This window comes from Aquarana catesbeiana, linkage group LG03 (assembly GCF_042186555.1).
Source record: "Aquarana catesbeiana isolate 2022-GZ linkage group LG03, ASM4218655v1, whole genome shotgun sequence".
NCBI lineage: Eukaryota > Metazoa > Chordata > Amphibia > Anura > Ranidae > Aquarana > Aquarana catesbeiana.
Genome location: NC_133326.1, coordinates 527,071,956 through 527,097,600, shown reverse-complemented (window position 1 = coordinate 527,097,600; position 25,645 = coordinate 527,071,956). Strand labels below are relative to the sequence as shown.

Sequence of the window (25,645 nt, the reverse complement as noted above, 5' to 3'; positions counted from 1 at the left end):
CCCGACTGTATTCTTAAAACAGGTGTTGGCTAAATTGATGGAGTTCAGGGAAGGGGAGGTGGTTCTGGCGGGGGACTTTAATTTTTGTCTCGACCCCATCTTAGATAGTACGTCCCGGGCTCAGGGGACAAGTAAGGTTCAATTAGCTGTGGAGGGGGTCTCTCTGGATTTTTGTTACAGCTGACCGAAGACAGCCTCCCGCTCTCAGTATCTGCATTGCATAAGCTTCAGGTTTTACCGGGAGACCCAGCTAGTTCATCATCAGAAACTACATTATCTGCAAGCTGGATGAAGATGTTACACAGAAGTAAGCATGGGGAGAGATATATCTGGAAGTTTATTTTAGATTCTTAAAAACATAAAAACACAACAAGAAACAAATCAGAAAATGAGTGGGGACACAAGTATGTATTGTTTTTTTCAGCATTGAAACAAAGTGGTTTTTGTTTCTCCAGAGCTCTTCCCTGCAGTACTTCTTTTCCACCACAAGATGTCCTCAGTCTGATAGCAAGCATCATTCAACCCACTTCCTCTAATGGAAGATGCACTCAGATGCAATTTTAAACTCAGCAAAAACGCAGTACAAATGAGTATGCAAGAAAAATGAATGTAGTCCAATGAGCCTAATATACACCACTGCAGTACTTTCATGTAAATCACCTATGTAAGACCTCTTTCTATCACCTCCGTAACATTTCTAAACTCCGTCCCATTCTTTCCCTTTCAGATGCCGAAAAGTTGGTTCATGCCTTTGTCTCCTCCAGAATGGACTACTGTAACACACTTCTTATTGGAATTCCTAGAAAGAGTCTACAGAGGCTTCAGTATATCCAAAACTCTGCAGCACGGATCCTGATGAAAGTGCGGAAACATGAGCACATTATCCCTATTCTCCACTCACTCCACTGGCTTCCGGTCTCCGCCAGGTTTGAGTATAAGGTTTCCCTCCTCACACACCAATGCATCTATGGACATGCCCCCCCCTATCTCAAAGAACTTCTCAGACCACAAAACCCAACACGTTCCCTCCGTTCCACTAACTCCAACTCTCTTCATATACCCAGAACTAGACTCAGGACAATGGGAGACAGGGCCTTTTCTGCAGCTGCTCCGCGCCTGTGGAATGCCCTACCCGACACCTTGAGGGCCTTTTGTCTTTTTTAGATGTTTCATTTAATTGTATAAACTGCTCATCTTTCTGTTTCTGTAGCACTTTGAGATCTTTTGATGAAAAGGGCACTATAAATGAAATTGATTATTATTATTATGTGCGTTATTCAAAAAAAGTATAGCATGCTGATTTTTCTGCACTGTGACGCACCTCTGCACTGTGACGCATGAAAACAAACATAAACATGCACAGCTGCGCATGAACATATGCAAACACATGTAAATGCAACTTAGCAAGTAAATCAATTTGAAATAATTAAAGCACGTATTCTAAAGAATGCAGCGCAAATGCACTGTAAACATGTGTGAATGCAATGCAAATGCATTGAAATCTCACGCAAATGTGCATGCAGAAACACACAATGAACACAAAAATTGTGGTGTAAATGAGCCCCAAGCCCCAGCCTGTGACAGGCCAGTGAAAGAAGTAATGAACTAATTCCTCTGTCACCCTACCCTCTACTCCTACCAGCATATTCCTTCTGAGCACATGAACGCTGGATCCCCTGGGCAGGAGAGTATGTGATATCCCCCCATTAGGTAAGAAGGGATTAAATAAAATATATGGGGTGTGAAGCTGAAGTTCCCCCTAAAAGAGAAGTTCTGTAATTGCAAAAAAAAAAAATCATGCTCACCTCGATGGCTAAGGAAAAATCACAGATAAGTGCTCAAAGTCAATGCTTTGCAGGAATCACCAGCACATCAATATCATAATATCCACTCATAAAATAAGCTGATTTGGACTTAACACAAAAAAATCACCAAACTCTATCCAAATGAAATTTTCCCAGAACCAGATACCTACAAGTCACCAACATACAGTACAAAACCTTTAACCGCTCCAGAAGGTTTACCCCCCCTTTATGGCCAGGCCATTTTTTGCATTACTGCACTACGTTGCGCGGTTGTGCGACACTGTACCCAAAAAGCATTAATGTCCTTTTTTCCCCCCCAATAATAGAGCTTTCTTTTCCTGTAATATTTGATCACCTCTTCGGTTTTTATTTTTTGCGCTATAAACACAAAAAGACTGACAATTTTGAAGAAAAAACTATATTTTTTACTTTCTGCTATAAAACACCCAATAAAAAAATGCAAAAAATATAATTTCGTCATTAATTTAGGCCAATGTGTATTCTGCTAGGTTTTTGTTAAAAAAAAGAAAACCCAATAAGCGTATATTGTTGGTTTGCGCAAAAGTTATAGCATCTACAAGCTATGAAATAGATTTGTGAATTTTTTCTTTTTTTTTACTAGTAATGGCGCCGATCAGCGATTTTTAGCGGGACTGCAACTTTGCGGCGGACAAACCGGACACTAAGTGACACTTTTTGGGGATCAGTAACACTAATACAGTGATCGGTGCTAAAAAAAATGCACTGTCGCTGTACTAATGACACTGGCAGGGAAAGGGTTATCATCAGGGGTGATCAAAGAGTTAAATGTGCTCCTAGGGAGTGGTTTCTAACCGTGTTTGGACAGTGGACTCACTCACCAATTTTGCAGGGTCTAGTGTGTGGGTCCTCCAATTTGTCGCATGCTGCACACACACCTTCCATACTTTCAGCAGAGTGTGTGTGTGTGTGTGTGTCCACATTAGGGGGTGGAGTATGGGTTGGGTCTGCTGGCACAGCAAGGATTGGCTAGATCACAAGGAGGCGGGGCAAAAATTATGGGCCTCTTCAGCACCCTGAGCTGTCCACTCCGTATCCTGTCTCACAATATCTTACTTACAGGATTTGTGTGAGTGAGATACTGAGTAACAGGTTCAGCTTTGGCAGCCACAGATAGCACAGTGCACTGGGTTCCCGCACCCAGCCACGGACTCCCGGCTGGGCTGAGGCGGAGCCACTGAGGCCGGCTAGATCACAAGAGGGGGGGGGGGGGGTTATTGGCCTCTTCAGCATCCTGCACTGTTCACTCCGAATCCTGTCTCTTAATATCTCACTTACAGGATTTGTGTAAGTGAGATATTGAGTAACAGCATCGGCACTGGCAGCCACAGACAGCACAGCTCACCCACACCCAGCCATTGACTCCCGGCTGGGTGGAGGTGGAGCCACCAAGACTGGTATTTGGCACTGATCAAAGGCTCAGGTGTGGCCTTTCTCAGGGTGCATCAGAGTGCCCCCCCCCCCCCCCAGCCCAGTCCACCCCTAGTTCTGACCCCTACCCTATATGCTCCGATTTTGCTGGGGCAAAAAGGTATTACTCTTTTGTCTGGCGTGCGAGAGAGGTCTATTCATGCCACCACATAAATGATATCTGATAACGTGTAACAGAGGTGATACCATCTAATGTGAGTGTCCTCCTTTTGACCACAGCACCCATCGGGAGATTTGGGCTGCCCTCCAACATTGATCACATTGAGGTGGCCCTTTTTGGGGCTACTTTTGTACTTGCATCAATGAGGTTGGATATTGATGTCACACTGAGAGGCCCTTTGGGGGCTATTTATGGATATGGATCAGTATGGTCAACCATTGACATCTTATCAGGCACCCAAATGACACATCTGAACTCTGCAGTATATTCTCTATAACTCTGGAAGCTTCCTGGAGTTCAGGATCATCTAAAATACTCACCTGGACAGGCTCCTCACTCTTCTTAAGAGTTTAATTAATTTACATGTGGCTTATTTATACATTCATATTGATATTACAGTATATGTATGGAAGTTTTGGGAAATAGTGCTCGTTGTTTTTAAAATGTGGAGATTGTGCAATTTGTGTATTATGTGTAAACTAAATGTCATTAAAGGTTTTGTACTGTATGTTGGTGATGTGTAGGTATCTGAGTATGGGAACATTACATTTGAATAGAGTTTGGTGGTTATTTTGTGCTGGGTGGGTAGGTTAAGTCAAAATCAGCTCCCTTGTATCAGTGGGTATCACCTAGATTGCTGCAGCACCGATCCCAGCTGCAGCTGTTCCTAAGACCAAGAAATGAGCGATCAAATGCCTCTGATTGCTCAGCCCTCCGTCCCCAGCCTGCAGAGAGCCAGTGACTGTCAATGTCCGGCTCTCTGCTCTGCCCCTCCAGCGCTCATTGGAGTAGTGGGCTCTGGAGGGGGTGGGAGTGGCTGGCTCAGGCTCTTAGCCGGTCACTGAGAGGCTGAGCCAGCTGTTGATCGAGGCTTCTGGGTGGATCCTGACCACATGGTTAAGATCTTTTCAGAGCCTGGACTGGCTCTGTGATGTCAGCTAAAGCCTGCGGTCGGCTGAAAACAGGTCACAGGTGTGCAGAAGTAACTGCACTCCTGTGACCTACAGGTGAAGTACAGCCAAAATAGCTTTGGCAATACTTCTCCTTTAACCTCCTTTCAGGTGGATGTTATATAACGTCCTCCCTGTCACGCTGCTCGTGCGTGCCCCCAGGGCTGTGCGGTATGGTGATTGTGGTGAGCCCTGTCCATCAGAGCATCAACGATCAGGGTAAAGAGCCAACGACATTGGCTCTTTACCATGTGATCTGCTGTGTCCAAATTCCTTTACTCAGCATTGTGATGCCCCGTACACACGGTCGGATTTTCCGACGGAAAATGTGTGATAGGACCTTGTTGTCGGAAATTCCGACCGTGTGTGGGCTCCATCACACATTTTCCATCGGATTTTCCGACACACAAAGTTTGAGAGCAGGATATAAAATTTTCCGACAACAAAATCCATTGTCGGAATTTCCGATCGTGTGTACACAAATCCGACGCACAAAGTGCCACGCATGCTCACAATAAATAAAGAGAAGAAAGCTATTGGCTACTGCCCCGTTTATAGTCCCGACGTACGTGTTTTACGTCACCGCGTTCAGAACGATCGGATTTTCCGACAACTTTGTGCGACCGTGTGTATGCAAGACAAGTCTGAGCCAACATCCGTCGGAAAAAATCCTAGGATTTTGTTGTCCGAATGTCCGATCAATGTCCGACCGTGTGTACGGGGCATTAGTGTGTGAGGAAAGGAAAGCCATTAACCGTTTTTCCAGTGCACCCCCATCATTGCCAACCAGTGCAGCATATCAGTGCTGCCTCATCAGTGCCTCTTCATTAGTGCAGCATATCAATGCCCATCAGTGCCGTTTATCAGTGCCGTCTCATCAGTGGCCATCAGGGCAGCCTATCAGTGCCCATCAGTGGTCATCAGTGACTCTTCATTAGTGCAGCATATCAATGCCCATCAGTGCCGTCTCATCAGTGCCCATCAGTGAAGAAGAAAAATTCCTTTATAACAAAACTTTATAACAGAAACAAAGAAAAAGATTTTTTTTTTTCAAAATTTGGGTCTTTTTCTGTTTGTTTAGCAAAAAATAAAAACCCCAGTGGTGATTAAATATCACCAAAAGAAAGTTCTGTCTAAAAAATAAATAAATAAATAAAATAATAAAAATTTTGTTTGGGTACAGTGTTTCATGACAGCTGAAAGCTAAAAATTGGCCTGGACAGGAAGGGGGTGAAAGTGCTGTGTAGGCAAGTGGTTAAGGCTGCTTTCACACACAGCTCCATTGAAGAAAATGCATCATGCATTTTTGATGCATTTCCGGCGTGTTTTCTCTGTGCTTCACTGTGAAACATGGACATGTGACTCAAAAAAAAAAACCACACCAAACATGCAACCCAGCTGTATTTTTGATGTGTTTTTTATTCATATCGATGGGGAACTGCGTTTTTGGTGCAGTTTTCAAAATCGCACCAAAGGTGCAGCATGCAGGACTTTTTAAAAACTCACCACACCCGCAGCACAGTGGTGTTAAGAGTCCCAAAGCATTGAAAGGGATTGCGTTTCTGCTGCCTTTTTATCCCAGTAATAAACACATCAGCGTGAGAGCAGCCTTGAGGGCTCGTTCACACATTCAGTGCCTCCTGAAGAGCGATCCCTCTTTGACAGTAGGGATGGGCTCAGGCCTGTTCGGATCATATCCGCCAGGAAGCTGTCACTGCACACCGCCAATCATAGGCAGCGAGGCATTTCCTGGCCTGCAGCTGCACACACACACACACACGCTGCCTATGATTGGTGGTGTGCAGTGATGGCTTCCTGGCGGATACGATCCAAACACGCCTGAGCCAATCATTATTTGACAGGCAGGAAAGAGATGTTATGTTGGCGCCTCACCGATTAACCGATTAAAGACCGGCCGTATGACGGCGGCATAATGGCTCTCCTGCACGAAACGCCGTAAGTGTACCGTAGCTCTCGCAGGTTCAGTTGTGGTTGTCGCACGCTCGGTCCAGCTGCACGCTGCGGGAGCTGCCCGCAGGTCGGAAGGACTCGATGTCCTCCAGCGCCCCTCAACTGCCTTGTACACAGGCAGAACAGGGAAATGCCTATGTAAACAAGGCATGTCCTCGTTCTGACGGGATACATGACAGGAATCTACTGCTCCCAGTGGTCGGGAACAGTGATCGCTGTCATGTCCCAGTAAGCCCATCCCCCCCTACAGTTAGAAACACTCATAGGGATCACAGTTAACCCCTTGATCACCCCCTAGTGTTAACCCTTTCCCTGCCAGTGACATTTACACAGTAATCAGTGGCTATTTTTAGCTCTGATTGCTGTATAAATGTCAATGGTCCCAAAAAAAAGTGTCAAAAGTGTCGGATCTGTCCGCCGCAATGTTGCAGTCATGATAAAAATTGCAGATTGCCGGCATTACTAGTAAAAAAAAATAATAATAATCAACATGCCATAAATCTATTCCCTATTTTGTAGACGCTAGAATTTTTGCGCAAACCATTCAGTATACGCTTATTGCGATTTTTTTATGTAGAAGAATATATATCAGCCTAAACTGATGAAGAGATTAGTTTTTAAAAAAATAAACGTGGGATATTTATTATAGCAAAAAGTAAAAAATACTGTTTTTTTTTTCAAAATTGACGCTTTTTTTTTTGTTTATAGCGCAAGAAATAAAAACCGCAGAGATGAGCAAATACCACCAAAAGAGAGCTCTATTTGTGGGAAAACAAGGACGTTAATTTGGTTTGGGTACAACGTCTCACGAGCGCGCAATTGTCAGTTAAAGCGACGCAGTGCTGAATCGCAAAAAATGCTCTGGTCATTAATGGGGGTAAAACCTTTCTAGGCTGAAGTGGTTAAAGCGGACCTTCTGTCATTTTTTTCAACTTTCCATCTATTAAATCTGCTGCCCTTGTTGTTTTAACTTTGGATAGTAAAACATTTTTTTTCTGCCAGTAAATACCTTATACAGCCCACTTCATGTTTCTTGTCTGGTCATTAGTAAGGATGAGCTCCGGCGTGTTCGTACAGCCCACGTGCAGACCCTGCTAGGAAGTCGGCACGGTGCTGCACTAATCACAGTCAGTGAGACATTTTCCTGATGCACAGCTGCAGAGATCGGGAAATGTCTCACTGCCTGTGATTAGTGCAGCACCGTGCCGACTTTCTGGTGGGCTGTGTGAACATGCCGGAGCTCATCTTTAATCATTAGCCTAGGCTCATCTCATCATGCACAGCTCTCTCTCACTCTCGTGAGTATGCCAGGAAGGGAGGGTAGATGAATCAAAGGAGGGCCAATGAGAGCTGCAGAGCTGGAGGTGTGCCTCTGTGTGTCGGTGTAAATCCAGGAAGTGAACAGGCAGCAGCTTTAGCTGCCCACGGTAAAATGGATGCAGCCAGACTCAGTGGAGGGAGATTTCTGCAGCATATTGGGCAACTACAGAATAAAATAATATGAAAAGTGGTTGGAGGGAAGCTTCAGAATGGCAAAGATGTTTTTATTGCAAATTATGTGAGCAGACTGTAGTTCCTCTTTAACCCTGTAAATGCCATGATTGCAGCACAGCCCCATAGACTTGCATTCCATGGTGGGAACGAACCACAGTACCATGGCTGCAGCATGTGTTTAGCCCTGAGAACTGCATACCCAGGTTCAGATGGGTGGTTGGGGGGAGTGGCGGTAAAACTGCAGCTCAACCACCAGGTTATACCGCCCCCTAGCCGCACATTTGTATCCTAACTGCTGCAATGTTTATGCTGCGCTGTACCTGTATGTTACTGAGCAGAGCGTTTCAACGCTTGGCTTTTGCTCAGTAGCCCGGTCGTAGTACAAGGACTGTGTAGAGTGGACTCAGGTGCTAGGTAACTGTAGCCCTTTACACCACGCCCAATATTCTGCGTCACGTAGCCACACCCCTATCCACGCCTCTTTATAAAGGTAGAAAGCTCAGAGGAATGTCTGAGAGACGGTTCACCTCACATGGAGAGGTCTCCTCACTTCCTGTTGGTTATAGAGTACAGGAAGTGATGGGGAATCTCTTGGACAGGACACAGCTAGGAACATTCATTCTATTCTACTCTCCACACAATATAAAAAGTTGTGGCATTAGAATGAGATCCTTTCCAGTCATAGCTGTGAGCAGCTGCTGCAACAAACCTCCAGCAGTGCCCTATTGAAGAGCTTTGTGTGTAGCTGGGTGTCAGCTTACCTCCTCTGGGCTCTCACAATGAGTAAGGAGAAAGCCCAAGCTCACCCAGAGGAAGGTGCACTCACGCCAGTCAGGGTCCACATTGTCCGCGCGAGCCAATCAGCGCGCCCGTGAGCCCCAGTCAGCGCGAGCGGCTCTCCGTCCTGCGCCCTGATTGGCTGAGACGGCGTTACATTGAATCAGTCCCCGTAGTCGCCCCGCAATGCAGAGCAGCGGAGGACTGGCACGGTGATCGGGGCATGTGTGTGTGCCCGGCAGAGGAGTCCTACCACCATGGCCAGCTTCGCCTTAACCATCGTCAGACAGTAAGTAGATCCCCCACCCCTCTGTACACCAGGCGGCTGTCTGTCTGCAGATGAGAAAGGTCACCAGTGAGACAGAGAGGGGATCAATCACTGGGGGCCACACGTCTCCCACTGGATCCTGCCTGGGGGGGGCCACACGTCTCCCACTGGATCCTGCCTGGGGGGGGCCACACGTCTCCCACTGGATCCTGCCTGGGGGGGGCCACACGTCTCCCACTGGATCCTGCTTGGGGGGGGCCACACGTCTCCCACTGGATCCTGCCTGGGGGGGGCCACACGTCTCCCACTGGATCCTGCCTGGGGGGGCCACACGTCTCCCACTGGATCATGCCTGGGGGGGCCACACGTCTCCCACTGGATCCTGCTTGGGGGGGGCCCACACACACCTCCCACTGGATCCTGCCGGGGGGGGCCACACGTCTCCCACTGGATCCTGCCTGGGGGGGCCACACGTCTCCCACTGGATCCTGCTTGGGGGGGGCCACACGTCTCCCACTGGATCCTGCTTGGGGGGGGCCACACACCTCCCACTGGATCCTGCCTGGGGGGGCCACACGCCTCCCGCTGGATCCTGCCTGGGGGGGCCACACGCCTCCCGCTGGATCCTGCCTGGGGGGGCCACACGCCTCCCGCTGGATCCTGCCTGGGGGGGCCACACGCCTCCCGCTGGATCCTGCCTGGGGGGGCCACACGCCTCCCGCTGGATCCTGCCTGGGGGGGCCACACGTCTCCCGCTGGATCCTGCCTGGGGGGGCCACACGTCTCCCGCTGGATCCTGCCTGGGGGGGCCACACGCCTCCCACTGGATCCTGCCTGGGGGGGCCACACGCCTCCCACTGGATCCTGCCTGGGGGGGCCACACGCCTCCCACTGGATCCTGCCTGGGGGGGCCACACGCCTCCCACTGGATCCTGCCTGGGGGGGCCACACGCCTCCCACTGGATCCTGCCTGGGGGGGCCACACGCCTCCCACTGGATCCTGCCTGGGGGGGCCACACGCCTCCCACTGGATCCTGCCTGGGGGGGCCACACGCCTCCCACTGGATCCTGCCTGGGGGGGCCACACGCCTCCCACTGGATCCTGCCTGGGGGGGCCACACGCCTCCCACTGGATCCTGCCTGGGGGGGCCACACGCCTCCCACTGGATCCTGCCTGGGGGGGCCACACGCCTCCCACTGGATCCTGCCTGGGGGGGCCACACGCCTCCCACTGGATCCTGCCTGGGGGGGCCACACGCCTCCCACTGGATCCTGCCTGGGGGGGCCACACGCCTCCCACTGGATCCTGCCTGGGGGGGCCACACGCCTCCCACTGGATCCTGCCTGGGGGGGCCACACGCCTCCCACTGGATCCTGCCTGGGGGGGCCACACGCCTCCCACTGGATCCTGCCTGGGGGGGCCACACGCCTCCCACTGGATCCTGCCTGGGGGGGCCACACGCCTCCCACTGGATCCTGCCTGGGGGGGCCACACGCCTCCCACTGGATCCTGCCTGGGGGGGCCACACGCCTCCCACTGGATCCTGCCTGGGGGGGCCACACGTCTCCCATTGGATCCTGCCTGGGGGGGCCACACACCTCCCACTGGATCCTGCCTGGGGGGGGGCACAGGCCTCCCTTTGGATGAGGGGAGGGAGTTGTATCCCTTATTATTATTATTTTAATGTTTACACAAAGTGACAATATCAAGAGGCAAAGAAAACCAGAGAAGATCTACAAATATTATCATCCAGTGTTTTATTTCTAAATGTGGATCAAATACACATGGATCAATAGAAGCCTGTGTATGTCATAGAAAGGGGGAGGGGAAGGAATGAAAACTTAAATCTAACCCCAGAAATTTGGGGACGTTCGCAGTGGTCACACATTAAAATGCTCCATTTTACTGCCCATGCTGGTGACTCTTTTGAGGTTTGGTGCACTGCTTCAGCACATCGCACTGTTTACATTTTTTTCTCTAACTTTATTGAGAATGTGCAGCGCCATCCAACACACTGGAAAAATGTGGCGTGACTACATTTTTCCACGCTGCGCATCACACTGGTATTGCAGTGTGAATAGGACACAGAGGACAATTGCATTCTATTTTCTCTTGTCGTTACGCCATTTATCTAAGGCCTGATTCTCACTTATGTGTGCGTTTATCGACACACTACTATGCATTGGTGCACATTGCGCTAAAAATGACACTGTCATAAAAAAATAAAATAAATCGAAGGCCTCTTTCATATGGATGTCATCCATTCAGTATGTATGTAACGGATTCAGTTTACATCAGTCTTCCATTTAGTTCTGTTCTTTTCATCTGCTTCCAGAACAAAAATAGAGACTTGTCCCATTTCTCCTTCCTGCTGGTGTTCTGCCGAAAACTCGCCAAAATCTCCAACCACGTCACTTCCGGTGACTCTGCAGCACCAACAATTCGAGATTTGGACGAGTTGGCTGTTTTCACAGAGCAGCGTATATACACTATGGTACACCATATAATCAGTGGACATTGTTAATCCGCTCAATACTAACCAACAACATGACCGCCTCCACGGCAGCGACACCTGTTTTCCTCCTTACCCAGTGTTCTGTGAAAACAGCCAACTCATTCAAATCTCCAATTATTGCTGCTGGAGAGTCAACGGGTTGGAGATTTGGGCACTTCTGGCAGAACACTGGCCCTTTAGGGGCTTCTAGATGCGGATATTCTATCAAGAAATGCCCTCCGTCGAAAAAAAAGGCCTTCGATGGGTCTGCGCATGCGCAATATGCAACTTCACTCCAGTTGATATGTTGATAAGCTGGCGTGACGTCAGCATGGCACCCCCACAACAGTGAGGCAGAATCTGACAATTTCATTCTCTCTTGGCGTCAGATACTGCCTCAGACAATCTGCACGTGCGCCGTGTTGACATCACGCCAGCTGATCAACATATCAGCTGCAGTGATGTTCCATATTGCGCATGTGCAGACCCATCAAAGGCCTTTTTCAACGGAAGGCATTTCTCGATAGAACCCCGGGAGGGGGGTATTTCGGGTCATGTGACTGCTGTGATTGACTGTCACAGCAGTCACATGATCGGAAAGCTCCCGATCATGATTGATGTGCTGGGCGCCCGCTCTCAGCTTTGAGAAATGTTTACATAGGGCTGCATATATGCGGACCGCCGGTGGGAAGTGGTTAAAAGGAGGGACCTGAACGGATGCAGATGTAAGACCCCTTTCACACTGGGTCGTTTTGCAGGCGCTATTGCGCTAAAAATAGCGTCTGCAAACCGACCTGAAACAGCCGCTGCTGTGTCTCCAGTGTGAAAGCCCCGAGGGCTTTCACACTGGAGCGGTGTGCTAGCAGGACGCTGAAAAAAGTCCTGCTAGCAGCATCTTTGGAGCAGTGTATACACTGCTCCTAAACCGCTCCTGCCCATTGAAATCAATAGGGCACTGCGGCTATACCACCGGCAAAGCGCCTCTGCACTTTGCAGTGGTTTTTAACCCTTTCTCAGCCACTAGCGGGGGGGGGGGGGTTAAACCGCCCCCGCTAGCGGCCAAATCCTGCCGCTAAAGCTAGGGGCGCTTTACTGCCGACGCACCTCCTGCCCCAGTGTGAAAGCAGCCTGAAGGATGATCATCAGTTTATCTCCATTTGCCCATGAGAATGTATTGCTGTCTGTCCTTAATCTATCAATGGATGGATGAAAAACGGACAGGTGGAACACTGGTGTCATACTGAGGCGCTTCTAAACTGCCAGTAAAATATTTGAGCGCTTTTGTAGAGCTTTCCATTACTTTCAATGGAGGGGGGGGCGTTTTTTCACCGCCCTGCACCACCCCAGTGTGAATGCAATCATTGATTTTAATGGAAATAGGTTTTCGTGAGCTTTTCGGATGCTTTTTTTTAGCGTGAAAGGGGTCTAAGCAGTTCCCTGTCAGGGCTGAATCGCACCAGAATGTGCCCATTCCCATGTGGTCTGTTTTGCCAGGCCACTCATGTGGATGGGCTTCAAAATGCACTGGAACAAGTACTGCTTTTTCAGAATGCGTTGCACTAAACCGCGTGGCCACAAACGCGAGATGCATTTGAGGTGCCATTAACAATTCATTTGTACCTGCATGTGACTCGCAAGTGCAGCACGTTCACCTGGAGTGCAGGTTACGTGCACAGAATGCGCGTTTTTCCGCACCGCATTTTGGTGTGAAGTGGCCTTTTATTGAAAGCATACTGAATTGAGAATCTTCACTTAGGGCCAGTTCATACTAGAATCGCACAGGAACGCGGTCTGCAGTGCAATTTGGCAGCCTATTCATTTGAATGGGCTGCAGATTGCACCGGAACGTACAAATGGCAGTCCCTGCACTATTTTTGAAAAATACACGCCACCAAATCGCACATTGCGATGCCATGTAATCTGGTGCCCACAAATGCACTGCTTTTGTGATCTGCCATTAACAATGTATTGGCACCCGAAACAGATTGCAAAAAGCATTGCGTCTTGAATGCGGTGGGGGAAATGCACACGGGACGCTCCTTTCACACACAGTGTTCTGGTGTGAACCAGCCCTCAGGAAATATAAGCTGTGTTCATTCTGAATATCTAATCATGTGCAGGTGAAATAAGCAGGGATTTGCTTTTCACCTGATTGAATTCTTGAAATCAATTAAAGCTGAAGTTTAGGTATGATAGTGTTTACATTGGACCCATGTAAATATGTATGTGTCATACATGTGGGATCCTCGTGAAAGCAGGAAATCACTATAGTAGAGACCACTTCTACAATGGTCTCTGATAGCTTCTGGGTCCGGTGCCAAGCAGCTGCCCTGTGGCACAGTGAATGCAGGAGGATGCTCAATCAGCACAGGGGCAATTGAGGCTTGGAAAACACATATGAAAATCTGATGCATTTTGAATCGCCCCCCAATTCGCATAACATGTGAATTGAACTGGCTTTCTATGGAGCTGGTTCTGGTATGTGCGGGCTGGCCACAGTTCGTTTTTAAAAAGAGTCAGGTGCGATTTCAAGTGATATACACTTTAAAAAAAATTGCATCTGAACTGATGAACGAAACCGCACCGGACTCCTTTTAAAAATCGCATAGAAACCGTACCCAGACATATGTAAACCAGCTCTAAGAGAACGCTTTGAATTTTCTCAATGAATGCAAAGTGTTCTCTGATTACACAAGATTAAGGGTGAGATTGGGCGTTTTCGCACATCTCACGTGCAGAGCCCGCCAGGAAGTCGGCGCGGCGCTGTACTAATCACAGGCAGTGAGACATTTCCCAATCTCTGCAGCTGCACATCAGGAACATGTCTCACTGCCTGTGATTAGCGCAGTGCTGTGCCGACTTCCTGGCGGGCTCTGCACGTGGGCTGTGCGAACACACCCGAGCCCATCCTTACACAAGATGGAGAGGTAGGGCAGTGATCCCCACCCCATCCAGTCAGAAAATGCTTTCCATTCAATAAGACATTCTGTGAATGGCACCTGTGCTGAGCGAATGACCCCCTATGTTCATGAGGCAGCATGGGGCCCTGAAGCTAGCAGAGATCAGTGTAGTAGCTGTCCCTTTTACAGTGATTTTTAGCTTCCACAGGGATTGGTCAGGTATGGTCCAAGCTTGACTAATGTAACTATACAAAAAGGCCATACCTAAACTTCAGCTTTAAGTGAAGATCCTCAACTCCTTTAGCACATCATCGCACGTCGTACTCACCTCTCCGGCGGCCTGTTTCTCCTAGCACTGCTGACTCTTCCAGTAGTGTTGGCTGCCTGTGGGCATGAGTGCAGGCTCTAAGGCTGGCCTGAGAATTTTTTTTTTTTTCCGTTCAACCTAATGGTTGAAAACTGACTTTTATTTCCCCATCCACACACTTAATGTGGAATCATACCCTCTGTGTCTTTGTATTCTGACAACAGACTCGCCTGCTGTCAGAACATGCTGATCAGCGCTGCCGGCTATAGCTTGCAGTGCCAATTGAGTGGAAATTTTCCAATAAGCTGGTTGATCAGAAGTCGATTGTTAGATCAACTTCTGTACAACCACAGCCAATACATGGATCGAAATTCGGCCAGTCTCTGCTGAACCAGCCGAAATTCGATCCATGCATGGCCGGCTTTAATTCCTTTCTATGACCTCTACGTCACTGCTGGGAACACAGAGTTCCGAGGCGAGTATAATATTTCTTCTACAATGTCCCACCTACTATATCTGTCCCCCTGGGAGGATTCTTTTTTGATTTCCCCCATCATCATGAAATGAAATGTCATGCTTGCTGGGGGAGGGAGCAGAGTTGGCCAGCAGAGGGCGGACAGCAGGAGCTATAAGTATGATTCTGACTTTATGCAGAGAGACTGAACCTAGCATATCAATCCACCCAAAGTGCAGGGGCTCAGAGACAAGATCTCTTGCATAGTTACCAACAATTACATTTAAAACAACCCCCAGCATTGGTGTTCAGTGTTTTCTTAACAGAGCACACACTCCTCTGCTGTCGTCTGGTACTACACTTCTACTGTCAGGTGGAGATCACTCTGTAACAGTAAATGTCACGTGCCCAAAACGCTTGTCAAGCACTCACAATAAATTGCTGAGTGTAGAGCTTATAAGTCCATAACTATAAGGTGAAGTGGCAGGAAAAAGGGTGTCAGGAAATCTGCAACTTAAGAATGAAGTGGTAGTGGTGGATCCGCAAATAACAACTCTGACCACAAGCAGAAGACCAGACCAGCAGTGGGTCCAACAAGAGAACACAGAACAAATGCTAAGATCCGCAGCTCTTGGTATATTCAGATCACTTACATGTAGATCACTCTGCCTGACAGTTTTGGCTTCTTTTGGCGCTGGAGTGTTGAGGGCACACTGCTGCCACTCTGCATGCTGTCAGCGGCTGCACTAGGGCAATCTCTAAGTGGTGGTACTCGAAGTGCTGGTGCACAAGGTCTTCTCTGTAGGACATCTCTGAGGACTTTATTTAGCCATCATACCTCTCCTGTACAGGCTGGCCAATGACCAACGGCTTTTACGCTTCTTTTCAAAAAACAACATTTTGAAGCGTATGAGGGCGCTGATCAGAAAATGATATGTGTTCTCCAGAATAGACTGGAAAATGTGTATTTTATACTATTTTTGTTTTGTCCGCTGCTTCATGTGTGGATCTGTGGAATGTTCAGCTATGCATATTAATAAATTCTCTCTTCTCCATGCAGTGGGGAAACACGCTACAACAAAGAAAAACTACTGCAAGGTAGGATTTATAAAAAAATATTTTTACTGTTTTTCAGCGAACAAGGGTTAACAAAGAGTACCTGTCACCAGTGCCCACATAGCAAAGTAGCTTTTCCAACAGATCTTCCAACAGTGCCAAGCTAAAGGGCTCCCCTTTCAAAAGGCTCTTGAAGGACACCCCTTGAGATCCGTGACCTGCAGTATACAAAGGTCTGCACTGAAACGCATCCACTGCCACAGGCAACTAGCAATATTTTGCTGAGGCTCCACATGGCATATAATGGAGGCGGACCTCAGTTGTAACTTTTGTAATAGTCAAAATCTGAGTACTCTAGGTACCTTGGTTTTCAGGGTCTTCCAGGTCTGTCTGTGAAGGTTTTCATTGATCCAGGTTGTGGTATAGCTGGAGGTAGTCACATTTCACTGGACTTGTTTAGTTATGTTGAATTCCTTTTATCATCCAAGTGGTTTCAACAGTCTAATAAGTGTTGGAATTACACGTATAAAAAATGCAAAGTGCCAGGGGAGGGGGTTTGAAGCAAACACCCCGGGGACTTTTAAGGTGCTTTTAAATGTATAGTAGACACAAAAGGTAAATACATCTGTACAGTATTTTTGTAAAAAGTCTATAATTTTTATTAGAAATTAGTTATTAAAACCATATGTCCCTACAAGTGAGACATCATCATAAAAATTAGTACAAAATAGATCGACAATTTAACCCATTTAAGGGCACATAAAGACAGAGCTACTTAATTCTATGACAATTTGCCGCTCGACATGTTTCGCTCTAGTGCGAGCTTGTATGTAATAAAATAGCACTAGTATTTACTAGTGCTACTAGTAATATCAGAAGGCAGATATGCTTGGGAGCGATCCATACACTCCCTGCGGTATGATGCTTATAGCAAAGCTCTGCTATAGGCATCATGCCACAGGGAGTGTATGGATCGCTCCCAAGCATTTCTGCCTTCTGATATTCACAAAAGTTGCTGCAGTGAAAAGATCTCTTTCTCTGCACAATCCAAAACATCCTATACTAGTGCTATTTCATTACATACAAACTCATCTCATTATTAACTGCTGGGAGGTGTTTTTCACTTTGAGCAATTATCCTTTGGTTCTATTTAAGGACTACACAAAACTTTATATCCCTCTGTGGCCATACCAAGACAAGGGAACCCATGTTATGAGAACCTATACTGTGAAAATGCTTTAGCAATTTATTTCAGTCTTTTCAAGTTTAATGCATTGTTTGAACACGACAACCTGAGCTCACTACAATTTTTGCCACAAACTCCTGAAGAAGCTAGCACTAGAGCGAAACATGTTAAGCGGCAAATTGTCATGGAATTAAGTAGCTCTGTCTTTATGTACCCTTAAATGGGTTAAATTGTCGATCTATTTTGTACTAATTTTTATGATGATGTCTCACTTGTAGGGACATATGGTTTTAATAACTAATTTCTAATAAAAATGATAGATTTTTTACAAAAATACTGTACAGATGTATTTACCTTTTGTGTCTACTATACATTTAAAAGCACCTTAAAAGTCCCCGGGGTGTTTGCTTCAAACCCCCTCCCCTGGCACTTTGCATTTTTTACACATATTTGATATGGGATGTGGTGCTCTCTGCTGACTATTTCTGCCCTCATTAATATGTTGGAATTACACCTTTTGGCCTCATGCACACTGGGTGTTAAAAACGCCACTTTTAGGAGCAGTCTACTTTTTTCTGCCTCTAAACACCCTTCATTGATCAGATATATATCTAGATATAGATATATCTATATCTAGATATAGATATATCTATATATACATGCACACATAGGTGTTTAGAGGCAGAAAAAACCCTAATGCCAGTGCATTCAGGAGCAGCAGCGTTTTGGTAGAAAAAATGCCTGACACGCCTAAATGCGTGTTAACGTTAGGGGTATTCGGCACTTGAGCGTTAATTTATTTTAATCAATAGAATTAAATAAAATTGCGCTTGGAAAAATGATCAATACCAGTGAAGGAAAAAAAAAATCAAAATATGAATAAGGATAAATTAACTCCTAGACACAAATAAGGAAATATCGTGAAAAATTAAATTCTATACAGCTGCGGTTATAAGTGGGGCACACCAATGGAATAAATAGAACAGAAAACCGCGCTAAAACAATAATGAGTGAAGTCCAATTATCGATTGATGAAACAAAGTCCAACTATAGTCCAGAACAAACAATAAATTTCTCTTTGTGATGAGATGGAGAAAAATATATAGTATAACTGTGTGGTGAGCTGCTTACCAGAACGTAAGCCCAATCAGACAGATGGCTTAAACCCAGCCCAGGCCTTTAGGAGCGCTCCAATGGGCAGGATCCGTCACACAGATGGCAAACTGGTGAAGTTATAATCCGCGGTAGGCTTACTGCCTCAGCGTGACCCAGAGTATAAACTAAATTGAACCCATAGGGGTTCCTGCTCACCAAAAGGTTAATTGGAAATGGCCCGAACGAAACCTTGGCGGAGTCACCCCGATCCCGTCCTTGCAGGCTCTTCACAGGCTCAAATATGCATATATTTTCAAAGAGGAGAAAACAGCCAATAGCGTGATAATGTTGAGACTCCGATTTATTAAAAAGCAAACACTTACATTAAAACAACGAATAACAGCAATGCCGGCCGGCACTCAGACAGCTCCCGTCCACAACAGGGCGACGTGGTGACGTCAGCACGTCCCTCCCAGACGCGTTTCGTCACAGGTTGACGTTCTCAATGGGGAACGGTTCCCCATTGAGGTTTCGTTCGGGCCATTTCCAATTAACCTTTTGGTGAGCAGGAACCCCTATGGGTTCAATTTAGTTTATACTCTGGGTCACGCTGAGGCAGTAAGCCTACCGCTGATTATAACTTCACCAGTTTGCCATCTGCGTGACGGATCCTGCCCATTGGAGCGCTCCTAAAGGCCTGGGCTGGGTTTAAGCCATCTGTCTGATTGGGCTTACGTTCTGGTAAGCAGCTCACCACACAGTTATACTATATATTTTTCTCCATCTCATCACAAAGAGAAATTTATTGTTTGTTCTGGACTATAGTTGGACTTTGTTTCATCAATCGATAATTGGACTTCACTCATTATTGTTTTTAGCGCGGTTTTCTGTTCTATCAATTTATTTTAATGGCCAGAAACAATTGATCATTCTGGACAATAAAATGAATTAACACCCATTTGCTTGACATGCCTAAACGCGGTTTATGCACAGTTTTGACACTGCTTTTCTCTTGCCAGGAGTAAGGCGTTCAGGAGAGCTGGGCCCAGTGTGCATGAAGCCTGACTTGGCAATTGGTGGTGTGAGCATTGATGTACATAAAAACAAGATGGTCTTACACCTCCCGTAACGTTCTCAGACAGTCAACATCTGTCTTGACACATTCCATGGTGATTGGCTCAAGGCAAGTTACCCATGTGGGTATAAGAGCCCTTGCACACTGGGGCGGTTTGCAGGCGCTATTGCGCTAATAATAGCGCCTGCAAACCGCCCCGAAAGTGCCGCTACTTTCATTCCAGTGTGCAAGCCCCGAGGGCTTGCACACTGGAGCGATGCGCTGGCAGGACGGTAAAAAAAGTCCTGCTAGCAGCATCTTCGGAGCGGTGAAGGAGCGGTGTGTATACCGCTCCTTTACCGCTCCTGCCCATTGAAATCAATGGGACGGCGCGGCTATACCGCCGGCAAAGCGCCTCTGCAGAGGCGCTTTGCGGTGGTATTTAACCCTTTCTCGGCCGCTAGCGGGGGGTAAAACCGCCCCGCTAGCAGCCGCATACCGACGGTAAAACGCCGCTAATAATAGCGGCGTTTTACCGCCGACGCCGCCCCAGTGTGCAAGGGCTCTAAATGATGGCATATATTTCCTTCATTCATTAGAACTGAGCCATTTGGATGGGTGGCAAAACATCTTCAGCATTACAAAACCAGTCCAGGTAAAAGTGTTACAAGCTATGAATATCGTGCAATAATTCTTTGAAGATCCAGTCTGTAGATTAGAGGGAAGTAACTGTAAAGCTGTGGATGTCAGTTTCATCTATACCAGGGGTCTATAAACTTTCCAAGCAAAGGGCCAATTTACTGTCCTTCAGGCTTTGGGGGGGCTGGACTGTGACTAGTGGGTGTATAAAATGCCCTGGCATCAGTGTCCCATCATTGGTCTTTAAAGGAGAAATAGCACCCCATTGAGAGGGTTAATAGGGGGAATGGTGACCCATCATTGGTGTCAGTTGGTGAAATAGTGCCCCGAGGGCCAGATAAAGGCAAGAAAAGGGCCACATCTTGCCCTGGGCCTCAGTTTGGAGACCACTGATCTATACAATTCATCTGCTGGGGCTCCTGGTCCCATCACAACTCCACTTGATACACGTGATAAAAAACTATGGGAGTTTTTCCGATACCCAATGCACTGCAGGCCGACACTCAAGGAGAGGAAGTAAGCTGGCTGGCATAATGACCAATAGCTACCAAAAAAAATGCAATTTTTTTAATAAATCACTGAAACATGATGACTGATTTAGGATACAGGCTACTGTAGTTTGTATATTGCTTTTTGCTTTATTAAATTAGCCTATATGTCATGTCTACAGGACAGGGTGTGGATGCGCCTCTCTCTGAAATTGGCTTCAAGCAGGCTGAAGCTGCTGGCAGATTCCTCAGCGGTGTGAAATTTACTCATGTCTTCTCCAGTGACTTGGTTCGGGCAAAGCAGGTGAGTTAATGTCTTGGTTTTATTTAATGTCTCCTGTGGTCTTGCTAATATTTTTCAACCTTTTCTGTGTTATAATGTAAAAGACCTATGGATTTAGCTTTAAAATGTTATTGTACATTTGCATGTTTGTGCTGTAACTATGTAGAAATGTATTAAACTACATTTTTGGTCCCTGCTTAACTTGGACTTTATAGATGTATTTGCTGGCAAACCTGGCAGGAGCTCTGGGAGGGAGAGTTGAACTGCTGAGCCATTGCTGGGAACATTGAGGATGATTTGCTCCACGGTGGCTGCACATACAGAGAGCAGCAAGAGCTTGCTCTAAAGTAGAAATACACTCGATCAAATGGCAAGCATTCATCAATATAGACAAGTGAAAACAATACTCCCACTAAGTCTATGTATGTATGTATGTATAGATTTATGCACTCCTCTTTTACATCTTTCTGTATGAACGTCCACGGTCAGGTATTGATTGTGCTCACAAAGCATTAGGCGACACATAACGTGCGAGGATTACCGGAACCTATAACTAATGTCTCCTATGTCTCTTAACTCTGGTATGCTCCTACTGCTGCAACTCCACCCAAAAACTGAAACACTGCTATCTTTTTTCTTATGTGTCTCTAATAATGCTGGTATGTTATTTTTACTTAACTGTCTGTAGCCCTGTCCACATTACAATGCTTTATTATCTCCCTTGTCTTACCCAAAATTACAGCCCGTTTAACTTTAGTGCCCTCTTGCTAGTCTGTTTCTGGCTTAGGAATTTTGCCCTGTTAACCAGCCAAGCTTTATAATCTCTTGATTGCTAATTGAAATCCACCCACACCCTACCCCTATCAGAGTATATATATATATATATATATATATATATATATATATATATATATATATATATATATATATATATATATATATATATATATATAAGCTTCTCTTGGGGGAAGCATTTGCAGGGGGCGATTTCTATAAGTGGAATGCACTTCTGACTCTGCACAAAGCGAAGGGACACAAAATAAACACTTTGAAAAACAGCACACAGACATCAGGTGAACTTGTTTACTCCTTTAGCTTTTTTTCCTTGTAACATGCTTTCTCTACCACTGCTATTGACAACTCTGTCCTCCATCCTAAAACTATCTCTCCTTCACCCCTCTTCTCCCCCCCACAGTGTGTGTGTATATGTGTGTGTGTGTGTGTGTGTATGTGTACATATATAATCACCCTCACTTCTGTCCTGTCCTTATTACTGCACCCAACTCCTGCTAATTCTAAATCCACACACACAAAAAAACTCCAAGACCCTGGGGCATGTCCCCTCATATAAATCCCACTCCCATATTACCTCCCTCACCCTCTTGCTTCTCCTAACCTCTGGAGATATATCCCCAAACCCTGGGCCTCCATCATTTAACTGTACCCCATGCACCCATCACCCTGCACCCTCTGGCAGCAGCCGCAATCAACACAATTTAGTTCCCTTTTCTATTCTTCACAAAACCAGACTCCCTTTCTCTTGTGCCCTTTGGAACTCCCGCTCTGTCTGCAACAAACTCACCTCTCTTTATTGCCAGCTCATTTAACCTACTCGCCATTACCGAAACCTGGCTCCACGAATCCGACACTGCATCTTCTGCTGCCCTATCCCATGGTGGTCTTCTCTGGACTCACTCCCCCAGATGCAGCGGACGTAAGGGAGGAGGTGTTGATATCCTTCTAGCCCCACATAGCACCTTTCAGGTACTTCAGCCACCTCCCTCTCTGTCGCTCTCCTCTTTCGAAGCACACTGCATTCGTCTTTTCACTCCAATTTCTCTAAAGGTTAGCTGTGATCTACAGGCCCCCTGGACCAGTATCAACCTTTCTTGAAGACTTCTCTGCCTGGCTACCCTACTTTCTTTCTTCTGAAATCCCCACAATCATTCTCGGGGACTTCAACATCCCTATTAATACTAACACTCCTTCCACTTCCAAACATCTTAGCCTAACATCCTCCTTTGACCTGAAGCAGTGGATACATGCTCCAACTCACTCAGAAGGCAATATCCTTGACCTCTTGTTCTCTCACCTTTGCATTCGATGCAACCTCTCTAACTATCCATTGCCTCTCTCTGATCACCACCTTATTAGTTTCACTCTCTCCCTTTCCTTCACCTCCTCTCCCTCCAACCACCTTAAAGTTACCCGCAGAAACCTACGTCATCTCAACCCTTCTCTTCTCTGCTATCAACAACCTCTACGACAAAATCTCACCTCTATCCTGCACCAATCTAGCCACTTCTGTGTACAATGCTTCACTTCTAGCCTCACTGAACTCACTGGCCCCCCTCACTACACACAGAATCAAGCCCAGACCCCTTCAACCTTGGCAAACAGATGATACTAGAAGTCTGAAAAAACATAGTTGTGCTCTTGAGCACCTGTGGCGTAAGACTAAGTCCCAGAGAAATTTCAACCAATATAAATCTGCCCTCCAAAAATACAATTTCAGCCTCCTCTCTGCCAAGCAGACCTATTTTACCACTCTCATTAGCAACTTATCATCCTGTCCCCGTCAACTCTTCTCCACCTTCAACTCTCTATTTCGTCCTCCACCCGCCAACTCACTCACTGCCCAGGAGATCGCCAATCACTTTAAACAGAAGATTGATACTATTCGCGTGGAGATCTCTACTGTGCCGACACCCTCCACGCTTTACACTTCACGCCCACAGGCACAATCATTATTTCCCTCTTTCAACCCCACCACTACAGACGAAGTTGCTAAACTACTTGCTGATGTCCACCTTACCACGTACCCTCTGGATCCTGTTCCCTCACAAATGCTACGTTCACCCTCTGGCCCTATGCTACACTCTCTAACCCACATCTTCAATCTCTCCCTCTCTTCTGGCCTCTTCCCTAACTCTCTAAAACATGCACTTGTCAGACCCATACTTAAAAAGCCCTCACTGGACCCATCCAATCTTAACAACCTATGCCCCATCTCCTTGCTCCCCTTCTTATCCAAACTCCTTGAACGTCTGGTCTACAACCGACTGAGCGTCCACCTCGCTGATAATGGCCTTCTTGATCCCCTTCAGTCTGGATTTCGTCCTCAACACTCCACAGAAACTGCTCTCCTAAAACTAACAAACGATCTACTAACGGCCAACACCAATCAACACTATTCTGTACTCCTACTCCTGGACCTCTCTGCTGCCTTTGATACGGTTGACCACCCCCTCCTCCTCAAAAAACTACACGCCTTTGGTCTCAGTGACTGTACACTTCGCTGGTTCTCTTCCTACTTATCCAACCGCACCTTTAGCATTTCTTATAACTCTACTTCCTCCTCTCCTCTTCCTTTCTCTGTTGGGGTCCCTCAGGGTTTTGTTCTTGGACCTCTACTATTTTCAATCTACACCGCCTCCCTGGGTCAACTGATAGCCTTCCATGGCTTCCAATACCACCTCTACGCTGACGACACCCAAATCTATTTCTCTAACCCTCAGCTCACTCCCTCTGTCTCCTCACGTATCACTAATTTACTCTCAGATATATCAATCTGGATGTCACACCACTTCCTCAAACTCAATCTAGCCAAAACCGAACTTATAATTTTTCCTCTCCCCCTATGCCTCTTCCCCTGATCTCTCTGTCAAAATCAATGGCACAAGTATAAGCCCATCCCCACATGCCAAGGTTCTAGGTGTAGTCCTAGACTCTGAACTCTCCTTCAAGCAACACATCCAATCACTGTCCAAATCCTGCCGCCTCAACCTCCGCAACATCTCCAAAATACGCCCCTTTCTAAGCAATAACACAACAAAGCTCTTAATTCACTCGCTGGTCATCTCTCGCCTCGACTACTGCAACTCCCTTCTCATTGGCTTACCTCTACATAGACTATATGGGTAGAGATCAGTGTTTATAAACGTTTTTTTATATATGTACCATCATCCCTGAAGTAGTAAACCAAAAAATATGTAGAAAATGGGATTTTAAAGGTACCCCTGATATAGGAAAAGACATTATCTACTAAAAATATCTCAAATATTTATTAAAGCAGTTTTACAAAAAAAATAATATATACGATAAAATGTGAGAACAGTTTTACATTCACAGTCAAAGGTATACATCCTCAACCTAATATTGACAATGAAAAAAACTGTGGTCACCAAGAGTTCAAAGCATAACCACGTCCACATAATTTCAACATGTTTCGCCCAGAAGGCTTCATCAGGAAAATGGACGAGGCTTTTCAATTATTCAACAACAATATTCACGATAAAAACAACCTTGGATGTTCAAAAGAGAAAGAGAAAAAAAAGGGTAAATACACAGAAAAAAAATACATAAAACATTCACATTTATGTAACTTGAAAGCTCTTTAGCTTGTGCAACCATAACTCCACCAAAGCCACCCTCCAAAAACAGGAACAAAAAACATCCCACCCCACTCCCCCCCCCCCCCCCCCCCCCCCTAAAAAAAAAAAAAAAAAACCAACAACCCCCATTACACAGGCTCACACCCAACCCTCCCCTAATACTCCCACCCAACACAACCACCGCGTCAACTCCATACCTCTGTAATAGAGTTCTGTCCAGATGGATGCCTGATCACCCGTAGGGAGGGATGTATATTCTCATGGATGAAAATCATCACAAGCAAAAATTTTATTATCTATGATATCTGTTACAGATACCGTAATCATCCTTTTTGCTTGTGATGATTTTCATCCATGAGAATATACATCCCTCCCTACGGGTGATCAGGCATCCATCTG

At 46.4% G+C, this 25,645-nt stretch overlaps 1 protein-coding gene across 1 annotated transcript in view; it reads left to right on the top strand.

Moving 5' to 3' along the window:
* The first annotated feature begins 8,750 nt into the window (after positions 1-8,750).
* Positions 8,751-25,645, top strand: part of TIGAR (TP53 induced glycolysis regulatory phosphatase) — a 38,436-nt gene continuing 21,541 nt past the window's right edge. The window contains exons 1-3 of the mRNA XM_073621251.1: positions 8,751-8,916; positions 16,112-16,149; positions 20,752-20,873. Of these exons, the coding sequence (XP_073477352.1) occupies positions 8,885-8,916; positions 16,112-16,149; positions 20,752-20,873 (192 nt within the window). The 5' untranslated portion in view covers positions 8,751-8,884. The remainder of the gene's footprint in view (positions 8,917-16,111; positions 16,150-20,751; positions 20,874-25,645) is intronic.